This window comes from Rhodnius prolixus, unplaced genomic scaffold, assembly GCF_049639745.1.
Source record: "Rhodnius prolixus isolate KJV_2025 unplaced genomic scaffold, Rpr scaffold_9, whole genome shotgun sequence".
NCBI classification, from domain to species: domain Eukaryota; kingdom Metazoa; phylum Arthropoda; class Insecta; order Hemiptera; family Reduviidae; genus Rhodnius; species Rhodnius prolixus.
Window position 1 is genome coordinate 321,359 of NW_027411604.1, and position 16,116 is coordinate 337,474.

At 35.5% G+C, this 16,116-nt stretch overlaps 2 protein-coding genes across 6 annotated transcripts in view; one reads left to right on the plus strand and one right to left on the minus strand.

Moving 5' to 3' along the window:
- LOC141454464 (homeobox protein E60-like) overlaps positions 1-16,116 on the plus strand; it is a 103,333-nt gene that overhangs the window by 72,313 nt on the left and 14,904 nt on the right. The window lies entirely within an intron of this gene.
- Positions 1,494-5,395, minus strand: LOC141454461 (uncharacterized). 4 transcript variants are annotated; one of them, XM_074128703.1, is made up of 5 exons: positions 5,211-5,395; positions 3,680-3,732; positions 3,209-3,523; positions 2,532-2,803; positions 1,494-1,840 (listed from the first exon to the last, which is right to left on the minus strand). In XM_074128703.1, exons 1-5 carry the CDS (start codon positions 5,257-5,259, stop codon positions 1,501-1,503), a joined length of 1,029 nt encoding a protein of 342 aa, XP_073984804.1. In that variant the 5' UTR covers positions 5,260-5,395; the 3' UTR covers positions 1,494-1,500. The 4 variants fall into 4 exon arrangements, with proteins under 4 accessions (XP_073984804.1, XP_073984805.1, XP_073984802.1 ...); XM_074128704.1 differs by having other exon boundaries at positions 3,209-3,520; positions 5,211-5,394; XM_074128701.1 differs by having other exon boundaries at positions 3,680-3,735; positions 5,211-5,394.

The following is a 16,116-nucleotide window of genomic DNA, read 5'->3' on the forward strand; positions in this document are numbered from 1 at the left end:
GAGCGGTTAGAGGCTAGACCCGCAAAGCTAAGATGTATTGCGGTACTAGGCTATATCCCCCGGTCTATACCTTTAATGGTTAATATGAGAAATTTGCAGTAAAGTATGTTTGCTAGTCGCCACGGTAGCCGAGCGGTTAGAGGCTAGACCCGCAAAGCTAAGATGTATTGCGGTACTAGGCTATATCCCCCGGTCTATACCTTTAATGGTTAATATGAGAAATTTGCAGTAAAGTATGTTTGCTAGTCGCCACGGTAGCCGGAGCGGTTAGAGGCTAGGCCCGCAAAGCTAAGATGTATTGCGGTACTAGGCTATATTCCCCGGACTACGTATATCTTTAATGGTTAATATGAGAAATTTGCAGTAAAGTATAAATTATTTATGGTAGAAAAAAAAAATAGGAGACCAAAAACCAGTTATTTCCGGTGACAAATCGATAACAAAAAAACTTTAGTAAAGTAAGAGAAATGTAAAAACTGGAAAATCGATTCTACAAGATGGCGCTTTCATTTGCCTAATTTTCATGAAAAGCTCATACTATTAGGGTCGCAAGCCAGGTTAGCCAGGAGGTTATCAACTGCTCTCTGTATCTGAGGAGGTGGAACCTTTGAAGGCACAGTACAGGCTGCGTAAAGTGCATTATTTGATAAATTAAGGAATACGTAAGTTTGATCCTTTACATGAAAGATATTGATCTCACTTAAATATGTGGCAGGAGGTTTCCAATTTTTTTTTGGAAATTATACGCAACTCTCCCAAAATTACCAAATAATTATTAAACCTTCTAGTTTGTAACAGATGTAAAATTAATTTTTAGCCATTTTGTGTATGCTTGAGAACATCTAAAGCTCCTTAACATTTGATTTTTCTTAGAAAAATCACTCGGAAAACGACTTATTTCCCGATATTAAGAAAAATACTAGCTTTACTGCCTTGGCAATATTTTTAGTAGAAAGGGGATGAAAAAATACATAAAAATGACTATCGCGTGCTCTTCTTTCTCTTTGATAACAAGTTAAAAAAATTGAAATATGATTAATAAATATCCAGATTTTTGAAATGGCCTAGCATATTTAATTTTAAAGATATCGAATTGCGGTTTCCGGTTTCTTTCATAACTTTTTATTCTCTTTAAAACTGTGTATATGAAAATGGGGGTCAACTGCAAACCCTTTACTTTTGGTCGAGCGTCAGCCGCGTATGCGGGCAGGAATCTAAAATCAAGTCACATATTCTGAAACCAGAGGTGACGGGCAACAAATTTTTCCTCTACCAATTTCTTGGCTCAGATCAACCGTTTAAAGCATGAAATGCATTTGATCCGTCTTAAAATGAACACCCTGTATAAAGTGCATTTAATACAAAAACATTTTTGATCACTCATTCAATGTAAAAGCTCGTAACCATCCAAGAAAAGAAAGAAAAATTAAAGATCGAACTTAAATTTTAAAAATACCCTTAATCGATATTAAAAATAAAAATAAAAAGTCCACTAAGTTATCAAATTTTTTTTGCATTTAGAAATATTGGCGCAGCTGGATTCGATGTTTTCTGTAGATCTTGAGAAGACGCCAGTTGGCTAAATGGTGACCAGCCTGCTTGTTGCGAAGGTTGCTGTTGTTGTTGTTGGTTTGGTTCCAGTTGTTGATGCCAGAGTTCGGCTGGTGATAACATTGACCCGCTATTGTGCTGTTGCCCGCCAATAGAGGATTGTGGTAGAAAATTACTAGCGAACAATGGTAGCTCACCATTCTGAAATGCGACCAGATTTGTTTCCGGTCTTAAATGTAAAGCGTGAGCACGTGTTTCCAATTCTTTGGTTGAATTGTTCAACATAAACCTGAAAATAAATAAATAATTTTTTTTTTTAATTTAAGTAAAAACTCTGGTGCTTTCATGAATTTTCCTCTTAAAAAGTAAAAAGTTACAGTATGAAATTAGGTATCATGGACGGAGGTGACTAGCAAACATACTTTACTGCAAATTTCTCATATTAACCATTAAAGGTATAGACAGGGGAATATAGCCTAGTACCACAATACATCTTAGCTTTGCGGGTCTAGCCTCTAACCGCTCCGGCTACCGTGGCGACTACCAAACATACTTTACTGCAAAATTTCTCATATTAACCATTAAAGGTATAGACCGGGGAATATAGCCTAGTACCACAATACATCTTATCTTTGCAGATGTACTCTTTTCAAATGCACTTGCAGTGGACGGGTTATTCTTCCAATATCCACCCGGGCAGCTTATTAGAGAAGCAGCTGGATGAATTTCCCAGCTTTTATCAGTAGAAACTTAGGTCTTGGAGGAATGCCTTGGCAAACTCAACACCGAGACAAGGAGTTAGCGTAGAAGAAATGGCGGATGACCAGATGCTCTTATCGGTTTGTCATTACAATTGATATTTAGCTTGCATTTCTTATTATTTTGTAAAATATTAAATAGTCTTAATTATATCATAAACAGAAGGAACAATGTGGACTGTGGAGTGGGTGGAATAAGTAATAAATAAAAATGTAAACCACCTTTGCTGTGCTCCCGCCAAATCCGCTTGCAGCGCAATCATGTGTGCAGTCACTGAATTTAGCTTCTGCCTAGCCGTCACCAGCAGCTGATCGTGTACGGACATTTGCAACTGTGCAGTTAAGGCCCGTGTGGCCGCCTTGGACGCTTCTTCTTGTGCATTCTTCAGATGTGCGCTTATCATGCGTACATTGTTGGTGGCTTCTTCTAAAGCACGTTCAGCTTCTTGTGCTTCGTGTTGTGTTCTTGCTATTTCCCCGGTTTCCATTTTTATCTGGAAAGGAAAGATGAAAAGTGTTTTTTTTTGTTTTTCACAGCTTTCATTGATTAAATGATTCAAATTTTTGGTAATGGCGGATGGATTGAACTTTAAGAAAGATAATATCCGGCTTTCTATTTAAACAAAAGTAGAGCTTCCTGTGTAAGGCTTTAGACATGAACATGTCTATGAATAGTTTGTCTTTTTCCGCTTTAAAGCTTAAAAAGCGGTTTAAAGTTTAGTCTAGAGCTTTTTACCGTATTTACTCAGAACAATCTATAGCAAAAATCTGTTTAAGAGTGACATGAACAGAGTGGTTTTGCTTGCTGTAAGCACTCCCTGCTGAAACCCACAGGAAGTTTAAAGCTTAAGCTTACTGCGTCCCTCCCAAAAAAATTAACTAAAAATTAAACCACTTACCGCAGCTTCAGCTTGATATTTGGTTTGCACTAATGATTGCAGTTCGAACTGCATCGCGGCTACCGTAGCCGCATCTGCGTCTACATAGGTCGTACCCGCATCTCCTCCACTGAGCGCAGCCAGTCCAACAGCCGCACTGTACGGGCTCTGTTGTTGTTGTTGTTGTTGTGATTGTTGTGGTTCTTGTCTTTTGTCCAAAAAACGTTCATCCAGTTCGCCAACTGGATTCGGATCTAGTAATGGCACTGACGGAGGGGGAGGACCGTGTCCCGTGTCCATCCAGTTCTTCATGTAATTTTGAGCGCTCCACATCTGCTGCACACAGATTTGGGATTAGTATCATTTTTGCTCAGCCGGCTAAATCTCTAAAGATATTTGAAGTATTTAATAAATCGATATTATTTTACTGGAATTAACTAGGAAATCTTTAACGGATATAACAAAAAATGGATTTATAAATTGGCCACTTACGCTTGGAATTAACAATCCATTTGGTTCCGGATTAGGTGCTTGATAACAACGTACTTCTAAAGCAAAGAAATGATAGTTAAAATACAATCACCATAGTCCGGCTTTAAATGATTCTACGGAAGTTATTTAAAATAAGACGCAGAACCATTCTTAAAATTGTAATCGTTTCTCCACTGAGTTTACTTTACGTTCACCTGTACGCTTAATTTCCGGTGCTCCATCAATTAGTCTCGAAACTTGTCTATTCCCCTATATTGTCGACTAAACTTTCTGATCGGATTCTTGACGCACGTAGCTTTCTGAGGATGGAAAACGTAGTAGAATGGATTGAGGATTACAGAAAATTTTGCAACTTTCTAATCTATAGATTGTTGATGACGCAGTCAATATTTAGATGGTCGTGGCTATACGCTGAGAAAGATAATGGAAGAGCACGCTGAATGGGCACATTTCGGCAAGTTGAATAACTAGACTAGTCAGGTGGAGATAGAATAGAATAGTGGACCCAGGCTTTGGGTCAAATGGTGGATCTCCTCCAAGTAGATGTCTAAATCGCCGCGGAGTTTATATTTTAAATGGAAAAACCCAATTTAAAATTTTTTCCCCCCATGAAAAATGAGCCCATACCTTTAAAATTGGGACAAGTCATTCCGAAGATATGATTTCCCTCCCCCATAAATAGTACCACTTCCGACAGTGTTCTCTCGTTTTTTGCTGCTGAAAATTGTTATGAAAGGTTTTTCCGGTTTGACATTTAGAAACACTTAACAACTTTAAAGTGTATGCAATCAACAAAATTGTTAGCAAAAGAAAATTTTCGATAATTGAGTACCAGCACCTCCCTGATATGAAGACTGGGGATGCTTTTTGGCTTCCGGTGGGGACACTGGGATAAAGGGGTTATCTAATTTTCCAATAAAACAGAATTATACTAGGGAATTATCTAGGGTGCCCCAGATAGGTTAGATTAAATAGAAGGCGAGGACCGCAAAGCAGAGATTTACGTACAGCAGAGAGCGGGTACGGCGTCTGGTCCATTTGAATTGTACCTAAAATAAAAGAAATTCTAGCAAAGTTTGTCTGTCTGTGTACACAATTAACAGTTGGGATGGATTATCCTTAGATAAAGTATACTAGGTACAGTTTTAAGTCCCGTTTATTGTTGTCAAAAAAAAAAAAAAAATCCAAAAAAGTCCGATGTTATTTTGTCCACTTCACAACTATTTCCGGTTTAATGTGATGACGAAACTACTACTTATAGATAGACTATACGAGATTGGCCAGAAAGCCAACGCCAACACGATCATGAGCGGATTTTGAGGCACCCCCTCACTAAGGTGTGCAATTTCCTTCTCTGAAAAAAATCTCTTTTTGCAACAATATCGATTTTTCCACATCGTTCAGTTCTAACATCGATTCAACAGGAAAACAAAAATCACTTCGACGCTATAAGAATAATCAAAGAATTTTTTAATTACTTACATGATATTGAACAAAATAATTTATTGTTTTATTACAAAATGATAGTTACCCATAATAAAAATTAATAAAATGCCTAAAACAGTTCTATACGAAAACATTTTGATACAACTATATGTATTATAATATGTAAATTGTTTAAATTGATGGAAAAATAGTTTAAAAAATACATTTTTAAAAAAAGAAAAAAAATAGATCACTAATATTAGAAAATTACTAGATAAAACCTAGGAGACTATATTGATTGCTATTCATAGTGTACATGTGATTGATTCTATTTGGATATTATTTATTTTTAATGGCAAAAAAATATAATATAATACGTGATAATTGATTTGTCTTATTTTTTTTAGTAAACAGGAAGTATTTGCGATCGTCCCCAAAATTTCAGTATTGAGTACTTGAGCCACCGGAAATGCATGTACTTTACGTATATCTCCGAGCATAAGCGGATAATTTTGGAGGATAAATATAATACGTGATAATTGATTTGTCTTATTTTTTTTTTTAGTGAACAGGAAGTATTGCGATCGTCCCCAAAATTTCAGTATTGAGTACTTGAGCCACCGGAAATGCATGTATTTTACGTATATCTCCGAGCATAAGCGGATAATTTTGGAGGATAAATATAATACGTTATAATTGATTTCTCTTATTTTTTATCAAACAGGAAGTATTGCGATCGTTCTCGAAATTTCAGCATTGAGTACTTGAGCCACCGGAAATGCTTGTATTAAGTATATCTCCGAACATCTTGTTTCGAATTAAGTATTTAATAATTTAAATTAAGTCATTAATAAAAAATCATTTTAAAGAATACGTACATTTTCTTTTACAACGATTTCTTTTAATACGCTTATTACATTTGCGACATTTATTCTAATTTTTCCTTCAAGAAATTTAAATAATTGAATTTTCCTAAATATGGTAATTTACGTGACTTTCTGGAAAAGTTTATATAAAAAAATAAAAACGTGGCTGACTTCAATATCTTTTCTGGTTAAAACTAGAAATTAGAGAACCAGCCACACTGCTACATAAATAGTTAACCATTTAGCGGACACACCACGGCTACAGCCCACCTAGATAAATAATCACGCTACAGATTGGAACACGATAAATTGATAATATTATGGATACATGAAGTTAACTAACCACTTCTAGTAAAGCAGCAAATTATGTCACTAGGACAAGGCAGCTGTGTACCAGAAGATGCTGTACCATTTGTTCTCCCCCCAAACTGCTCATTACAAGCCCCATTATCCGCGCGGGTATCAATTTGGTCTCCTCCAGAACACAGAGAGAGAGAGCAATCTCTCTGCAGATTTATATAACTCTTTCTCTCTCTTCTCTGGCTACTATCTCTATCTACCTCCAATCATCCCAACAGCATCTTAATCCTCCTTCTCCGCCTCCCGCTGCCTGATTATTACCTAATCTCTTAACTAGTCATTTTAGATGACCATTGGTTCTAAACACGTGCCAAAAATGAAATGCATAGATTTTATCTCAAAGCTCCTTTATTATTGGCTGACAAAAAAATATTTAAAAGAAATTTCACCGACTAATAATTATCACCCAATTTTTTATTCATCTTTCAAATTATTTATCTCCTTATAAATTAATTTGAAAAAACCGAACAGAAAGTTTTCGGACTTTTTTTCGGATTTGCTCGCAAACAGCCTGCCGCGGATTTTATTTAAATCTTGTATAGTGATTTCGTACATATAAATTCCCAACTTTTATAGAGAAAATTTTTCCCGGAAATTGAATTAAAGGTGCTTTTTGTTTTGGAAGGAGGTAGTTTTGATTCCTTCTGAACTGTTATGACGAATCTCATCTCTTAAAGTAAAGTAATTGCCTATTTTTTCAGGCGGGCTTTACGCCCAACTATCACAAATTAGGTGTCATGGAGGGAGGTGACTAGCAAACCTACTTTATTGCAAATTTCTCATATTAACCATTAAACGTATAGACCAGGGGAATATAGCCTAGAACCGCAATACATCTTAGCTTTGCGGGTCTAACCTCTAACCGCTCCGGCTATCGTGGCGACTAGCAAACATACTTAACTGCAAATTTCTCATATTAACCATTAAAGGTATAGACCGGGGAAATATAGCCTAGTACCGCAATACATCTTAGCTTTGCGGGTCTAGCCTCTAACCGCTCGGTTATCGTGGCGACTAGCAAACATACTTTACTGCAAATTTCTCATTTTAACCATTAAAGGTATAGACCGGGGAATATAGCCTAGTACCGTAATACATCTTAGCTTTGCGGGTCTAGCCTCTAACCGCTCCGGCTATCGTGGCGACTAGCAAACATACTTTACTGCAAATTTCTCATATTAACCATTAAAGGTATAGACCGGGGAATATAGCCTAGTACCGCAATACATCTTAGCTTTGCGGGCCTAGCCTCTAACCGCTCCGGCTATCGTGGCGACTAGCAAACATACTTTACTGCAAATTTCTCATATTAACCATTAAAGGTATAGACCGGGGAATATAGCCTAGTACCGCAATACATCTTAGCCGTGCGTGTCTAGCCTCTAACCGTTCGACTACCGTGGTGCCTTCTTATTATGGACCAAATGAAATTAGAAAGGTTGTTTAAACAAAGAATGAAGTTTACGTACAAGTTAAGTGTTTACATTTGGGGAGTGGTGGGGGAAGACGAACAGTTTCCATTTATTAGTGGCACGTTGTTACGTGTACAAAAAAGAGCATACGTGAATGTATCTTACAGATCGTCTTGCGTTGCCACCGCTGCAGCCCGAGTCACCAGCTGGTCTAACATGGACATGTTCTAACAGGTCCGTGTTATAGTAATTATTTTATAACAAATATTTTAAACTATTCATTTATTTATTTTTTTTTTTATACATGGCGGTATAACTTGAAATAAAACTGCTTCGTTTTTCTGCTTCTTCTTTTTTGAATAAAACTTGTAATAAATCAAAGTAGAGAATCAAGTACCGGCTGCTTGGCGACTTCACCACCATCCAGTTATGTAGATTGTGTAAGTCCACTGCCCTCCCACTACTGGCAATCGTCATCAACATGGCACTTTTGCATTCTTGATGCACATTTTTTTTTTAAAAAACAAATTTGCCTAATACCGCGTAGTTTTTGAAAAACGTTAGGCGATTGTAACTAACGTTTTTTTTTTTTTTTTTTACGTTTACCCACCCTTCATAAGCGGAAGTACGGTATTCGTACTTGTTTTTTTTTTGATGATTATAGAAAATGGGTTCTCACATGGGCGTACACGTTCTTGAGATCGTCGGAACGAAACACCGGAAAGTGTTGCTGGATAAGCGGAAGTATGGCGATTATGTCAATATTATATAGGTATATATATATATATATTTGATATTGAAGCCCCCTACTTTTTGAAAAAAGTGGACTTTACAAATCAAGTTCCAAAGTCGATATCCGGTTCAATCACCACAATCACTTACAGACAAAATCAGCCATATTATTGAATCTTATTTTTTCCCGTTTCAATTATTCCAACACTGTTTTCTGTTGTTTTTTTTTCAATAAACGAGGTTGGAAAAGTTCGATAGTTTTCTTGTCTGGGAGAGCGAGAGATTGGTGTAGCATGGATTCTCTCTAAAGTTCCATTTCAGTACAATTTATGTACTGATCGCTGTATATTTAGAGAGAAAGAGATTAACCGGAAATGCCACCCTATCGAATGTATATTATCATACAAAACTTTAAGATTCTGGAAAATTTAAAATTTTTAACTAAAATAAATAGGAAGTCGTGCGTATGTATGTTCACTGCAGACTTAATTTTTTTTGTTACTTCCGTTTTGTTCGTCTCTGTTCAAACCTTAAAAGTGTTACTAAATTTTCAAATAAAAGAATAATAATAATAATCGATGTATATTTCTTTTGCAAATTTTTAATCTCCAATTTTATCGCTAAGCATTAACTAAATTTTGACGTCATGGATGTAATTAAGAAAAAAGAGTCCAGAGCTCGAGTAGGTGGGTCCTGTAAAGACGAAACAACGATTACAGAACTATTGGACCACACGCCGAGTATATCTCTCGTGGGACACTCTCTAACGTATCTTGTGAATACATTAGACGTAATCTATCCAGTCATGCGCACATTATACCACAAAACCATTCTCTGATTTTATTTATTATTATTATTATTATTATTTTTTTAATCTATTATCACTCAGTTTAAACTACGAATATTAATAATCATAATAAAATCTAAAAGACTCTTTTATAAATGAATAATAAAAAAATAATAATAATAGTAATAAAAGAATTCTAGACATTTAATTCGATCTCTCGGCATTTCACATTTGAAGAACTAAGCCTTCTTAATAACAGATTAGAGCTGGTATAACGTGTACTATATTTGTAAAGAATAACAGCTCTAGAAGGCTTTGGAGTGTCAACGTCATCATTATTTTTATTTTTTATTTTTTTAAAGAAAAAATTAATAAGAAAACAGCTGATACAAAATGGCTTCAGATTTCTATTATGTAAATGACTATATATTTATATAGAATTCATGTTATTAAATAGTAAATATATCTGATTATGTCTATTCTTATTATTGTTATTATTATTATTTTCTTTAAATTGATTTTCAAATTGACAAACTGGTTGCCCCCCTCCCAAAAAAAAAACTGACAGTGACCGGAAGTTCAAACTGACGAATACGTTTGGGGATACCAATAAAGAGGAAACCGGATGCAGTTTAGCCAGCAAATTTTGATCTAAGGCTTGCAATCAGACTGATACTTGACAATGCCCCTGAGATGTGTTGTTTTTTAGCTCTTCTACATAATTTTACACTGCATTTTAAAGTAACGTTTTACTTTAAACGAACACCATAGGAAGTGTACCTTACGTACGAAATAGGAAATCTGAGTTTGAATCGAACTAATGCGAAAACATAATCGAATCGAATTTATAATCGAATCGAATTTATAATCGAATCCAATTTTTTAATATGGCAGGGACAAAAAAAAAAAACCTTTCACGACATTTTGCGAATTTGGAAAAGATTGAATCAAATAACTGTTCGATTAACTTGACTTTATTCCATTAAACACTTGAATAAAACCTCTAAGCACACTAAGTTCAAAGGAAATTAATTTAAAAAAATTTGCTTACATTCAGCGATTTCTCCATGAATTTCAGCTTCAGTTCATTCGATCTAGATCTAGACAGTTGACGACACATTCTTGAGTATCAGTGACGTTGATTTTTAAAGAGGGGTTCTATGACGTCATACTTCATTCAATAGTTTTTTTGTTTTTTTTTGTATCAAGCACGATTAAAAATAAACATAAGTAGACTACTGCTCGCAGTAGTCACAAAATAAATACGAGGGTCGTTTGAAAAGTCCGTGCAAAAATAAAAACTACTTAATTTTTTGGGGTAAACCTTTTTTATTTTTCAACATAGTCTCCTTTTAGGCTTATACACTTCGCCCAACGCTGCTCTAGTTTGTTGATCCCTTTCGAATAATAGGATTTGTCCAAGTCTGAAAAATAGCCATTCGTTTCTGCAATCACCTCCTCATTTGAATAAAATCTTTTTCCCGCCAGCCATTTCTTCATATTCGGGAACAAATAGTAGTCCGAGGGAGCCAAGTCTGGAGAATAGGGGGGATGTGTAACGAGTTGGAACCCTATTTCCATTAATTTTGCGACCACAACTACTGAGGTGTGAGCTGGTGCGTTGTCATGATGGAAAAGGACTTTTTTGTGGGCCAATCGTGGGCGTTTTTCTTGCAGCTCGGTTTTCAAACGGTCCAATAACGATAAATAATATGCACCTGTAATAGTTTTCCTCTTTTCCAGATAGTCGATGAGGATTATTCCTTGCGAATCCCAAAAGACAGTCGCCATAATCTTTTCGGCCGAAGGAACGGTCTTCGCCTTTTTTTGGCGCAGATTCCCCCCTTGGTAACCCAATGTTTAGATTGTTCTTTGGTCTCAGGAGTGTAGTGATGTATCCATGTTTCATCCACAGTGACGAAACGACGCTTAAAGTCCTGCGGATTCTTCTGGAACAGCTGCAAACCGTCCTTGCAACACTTCACACGATTTCGTTTTTGGTCAAGCGTGAGCAATCGCGGCACCCATCTTGCGGATAGCTTTGTCATGTCCAAATGTTGATGCAAAATATTATGTACCCGTTCATTCGAGATGCCCACAGCACTAGCAATCTCACGCACCTTCACTCTTCTGTCATCCATCACCATATCATGGATTTTATCAATGATTTCTGGAGTAGTAACCTCAACAGGGCGTCCAGAACGTTCAGCGTCACTTGTGCCCATATGGCCACTCCGAAAATTTTGAAACCACTTATAAACTGTTCTAATCGAAGGTGCAGAGTCACCATAATGTTTATCAAGCTTCTCTTTAGTCTCCTGAGGCGTTTTGCCTTTCAGAAAGTAGTGTTAAATCAACACACGAAATTCTTTTTCGTCCATTTTTTGAAAATCACTCGACTTCCTCGATTCAAACGAATGCCAAACACATAGAAATAGACCGATCTGGCTGAAACTTGGAGTGTGTTCTTTCAAGAGATGCTACTAACTAAACATAACCTCGATACGCGCCAGTGGTGCTATCTCTCTGACTTTGCACGGACTTTTCAAACGACCCTCGTAGCATTCAATATGCCAACATAACAGAATACGTACAGTGCTTAAACAAAGAAGTAATAAATTGTTATTCACAAACATCAGTTGGCTACACTGTAAAGTAGTAAGTAAGTAAAGAAAAAAGAACACTATTAGATATTTCGCCAGATAGCAGACTTATACAGTCAGTAAATGTATTATTATTATCTAATTAAATTATAACGCAAACAATTATAATTCCGGAGTAATTATAAAACAAAACAACACACACATATTTCCGTTTTTGTTGAACGTAGTAGGTGGTCTTGAGTTTTGAGTCAGTTTGTGTTTTAGTAAGATACGTAATAATTAGTAATTTTATATTTCCATTACTAGTATATATACGTATAATAGAACTCCACACTAAACTCTAATTGATGTCCAGACTGTATATGAGGCTTACATGCAATACTAATTTGTACCACGATATATATATATATATATATATATATATACGTATGTACAAACTTATGTACAAACAATAGTCGAGTAATATTCCACAAAGAAAAGACATCCGCGTAAACAAAGGAAACATCTGCTAACGCTCCCTAATTTTATATATTATATATATAGATATACAGAAAAATAAGCTACGGTATTTATTATGTTCGGGTTCATTTTGGGTCCATTGTGACTCACTTGTGTTCTTAGCACGTAGTAGCGGACAGTGTCGGTCCTTAGTATTTGAAAGACCCCACGCGCAATTTAATTTTGAGGCCGCCTCACGTAGGGACTACGTGATTTTATTGCCACCATCTTTTCTACATTTTGTTTTATTTATTTATTTAATAATGTGTTTAATTCTTCATTTTCTTTTAAAGTTATTCGTGTATAAAGATTTTTTGTTTTCGTTTAAAATGAACTTCAGTCAGTTGACAAAATCTTTTGGACCTTCCACCCCCTCCAAAAATAAAACAGCATCCCCACACAATGCCGAAAGAAAGATATCCAGAATCAAACTGTACCAATAAACCTAATAACTTAATAAATAAGATTAATTGCAGCATCAGCTGGACCATGCATTTATTGGGGACCCACTTCACACATTTTGCAGAAAACAATAACACAATGGAACTCCAAAAAAAAAGCATTGTGTGATCTTAGCATTTCTCACAATATTTACTCAATAACGACGTCCTAAATATAATATTTAGTTATTACATTAAAATGTTTACAAAAATTATGATAAGGCATTTATTGTTATGATACACATAAATTCGATACATTTTAAATACTAAAAATGATAAATAATTTAATTATTTTCATGATATTCTTTTGTAATTTCGTATTCGACTTAAATACCTCCATTTTGTATTAAAATAGTTGACCAATTTTTTTCCTGAAACGGTAAAAAAATAAAGGCGTTTTTCTAGCAGAACACCTGAATTTAATCTCGGAACCCTGGAAATAGAAAATACAAACAGAGATGCTGCAACAATTGATAATAACATAATGCAATCAAATCAAAACTGAATTAAACAGGCAGCGACATCTAGCTTACTATTGCAGTCACATATAATAAAAAAGTGAGTGAGCAAAGTAATTGCCTATTTTTTCAGGCAGGCTGTAGACGGAGGCGACTAGCAAACATACTTTACTGCAAAATTTCTCATATTAACCATTAAAGGTATAGACCAGGGGAATATAGCCTAGTACCGCAATACATCTTAGCTTTGCGGGTCTAGCCTCTAACCGCTCGGCTATCGTGGCGACTAGCAAACATACTTTACTGCAAATTTCTCATATTAGCCATTAAAGGTATAGACCAGGGGAATATAGCCTAGTACCGCAATACATCTTAGCTTTGCGGGTCTAGCCTCTAACTGCTCGGCTATCGTGGCGACTAGCAAACATACTTTACTGCTAATTTCTCATATTAGCCATTAAAGGTATAGACCAGGGGAATATAGCCTAGTACCGCAATACATCTTAGCTTTGCGGGTCTAGCCTCTAACCGCTCGGCTATCGTGGCGACTAGAAAAAATACTTTACTGCTAATTTCTCATATTAGCCATTAAAGGTATAGACCAGGGGAATATAGCCTAGTACCGCAATACATCTTAGCTTTGCGGGTCACATCTGTGTATGAAACGTTCAACATTTATTAAAAAAGTGTTTTAAACTTATTGCAGTAAGAAAAAGCTAGGTAGTTTTTTTTTTAAATAAAAATTATCTAATTACAAATAGCGGAAATAATAAGTGGACAAGAGATCATATTATTAACTAATATTTCCTTGATGCAAAAAGAATGAAGAAGGGAAAATATAATTTATACAGTTGGTAACAATTACCTACCATGAATATCAGTATTTATTGCTGTAGACGTTTGCTTATTATAATGTTAGGTCTATCTGTAAGATGTCTTTGGTACTAAAGAGTCGTTACAATACTACGAGTAGGGCCACCATGGAAGTGACAATTTGTCCTTAAAGTCATCGTTATTACTATTATATTATTATTGTATTATATATATATATATATATATATATGGGCCTTATATGAAGTGAAGGCCCCACACACATACGCACATACACTACCACTATTGTCATTACTTTGACATATATATATATATACCTAGATATCCACAGCTCTCTATATAATGTACAATGTGTGGCCATATTTGTTACGCCTTATTACACTTTTATACCGGCAGACAAACTCACATACACACAGAGATCGTTCGTGGACACATGCCTTCAAGATAGTACTTCCACAAACATGTCGACATTTCACATTGTTACCAACCTAACCATTTCATCTTTTACTCTTTTTTTATTTTTTTATTATTATTATTTTCTGAGCAAGTTCTACATCCGTTACAAATATATAGGTCTATTTTTTTTTTTTTTTTATCCATTGCATCCCGAGTCTAACCATTGCACTATATCGCATTTTTCCTTCTAGACTTGAGGTTTTTCATTTCAGTTTTCCGCCTACTTTTTTTTGTTTTTTGTTTTTTTTTATAAAAAGGAAGTTAGTGAGATCGTGTCGAATTATTTCAGGAAATTGGAATTTTTTTTTACACCGGAAATTGACTTATTTTGGAGATCCCATGATTGTTAAAGCGTTAATGCGTTTCTATGATGTGTTCATTATAATAACATGAATGCTAGCCTCCTAAATATTGGTTTAATGAAGAAAGAAAGGAAATAAATGTATAAACCTCGGACTATTGGTCCCCTAAGAATAAGAACATGAGCAGTTGGAGGCCCTATTTAGCTTGGCCTGTATTTTAGATATTTATATGCAAAAAAAAATAGGCAAATATTTACAAAAATAAGAATAAAAATTAGGGAAATAAATGCATACAATTATAATTTCGGAGGAAGCTGGGTAGAAAGGCGATAATTGGACAGACGAGATTTAAAGACAGAAAGGATAGGAGCATGGCGTAATGAGGTAGCACGTATTAGGAAGGATTTGTCAAAGGATGAAGATTGCAATGAGGAGGAAGATTTCAAACATATAATAATGATTATAATATAAGTTATGTGGTATAAAGGAAACGAATGTTTGACGACATATACGTACAGGGTATTTAGATGCACCATTTCGCTACGAAGACATAATATTCTCCACCAACATCTATGTGCTTAAATCTGTAGCAGAGCTAGCAAAGAAATATGAATGTATTTAAAAGTTATAGCCGAATTAGAATGAATGGAAGAAAATGATTAGAGAAGGATTACGGTGATTTTAATTTTAGGTTAAGCTATAAGGATGGCAGGAATATAGAGTACTGATCCATCCATTAGTTGTAAGTTTGTATGTAGATAGTTGGATATAGTAGAGGGATGAATGTGTGAAGCGAATGTATATATAAGTAAGAATGAAGAGTGAGTGATATTCTAGTGATAAGCACCTAGACGATGCTGGCTATTATGGCGAAAGCCAATGCCAAAAAAAGGAGACAAAAAAAAAAGTACGATGTGAGGGAATATAGAAATCAGAGAGACGAGATCTAGTATTACGAGAATGGATCGAGGATTTGGATCTTGAAGAGTTGAAAAAAATATAAGATGGTGTCTTTGAGATTGGGATAACTTGGAAAAGGAATGAAGCCCAGAAAATACTGGCATGGCGGTAGACAGGGGAAAAGCCGCTTCAACACATCGTAGTAGCGCGAAATGTGAGTGTCTCTGGGAATGCTGAAAATAAAGCAGTTCATGGAGGCGCTTGAGACAAATTCCAATCATAAAAACTGTCTAGATGATTGGCCAGGAATAATAGTAACTGGAGTAAAAATTTGGTGTTCCAGATGGGGTTGATCATTTCACAGACT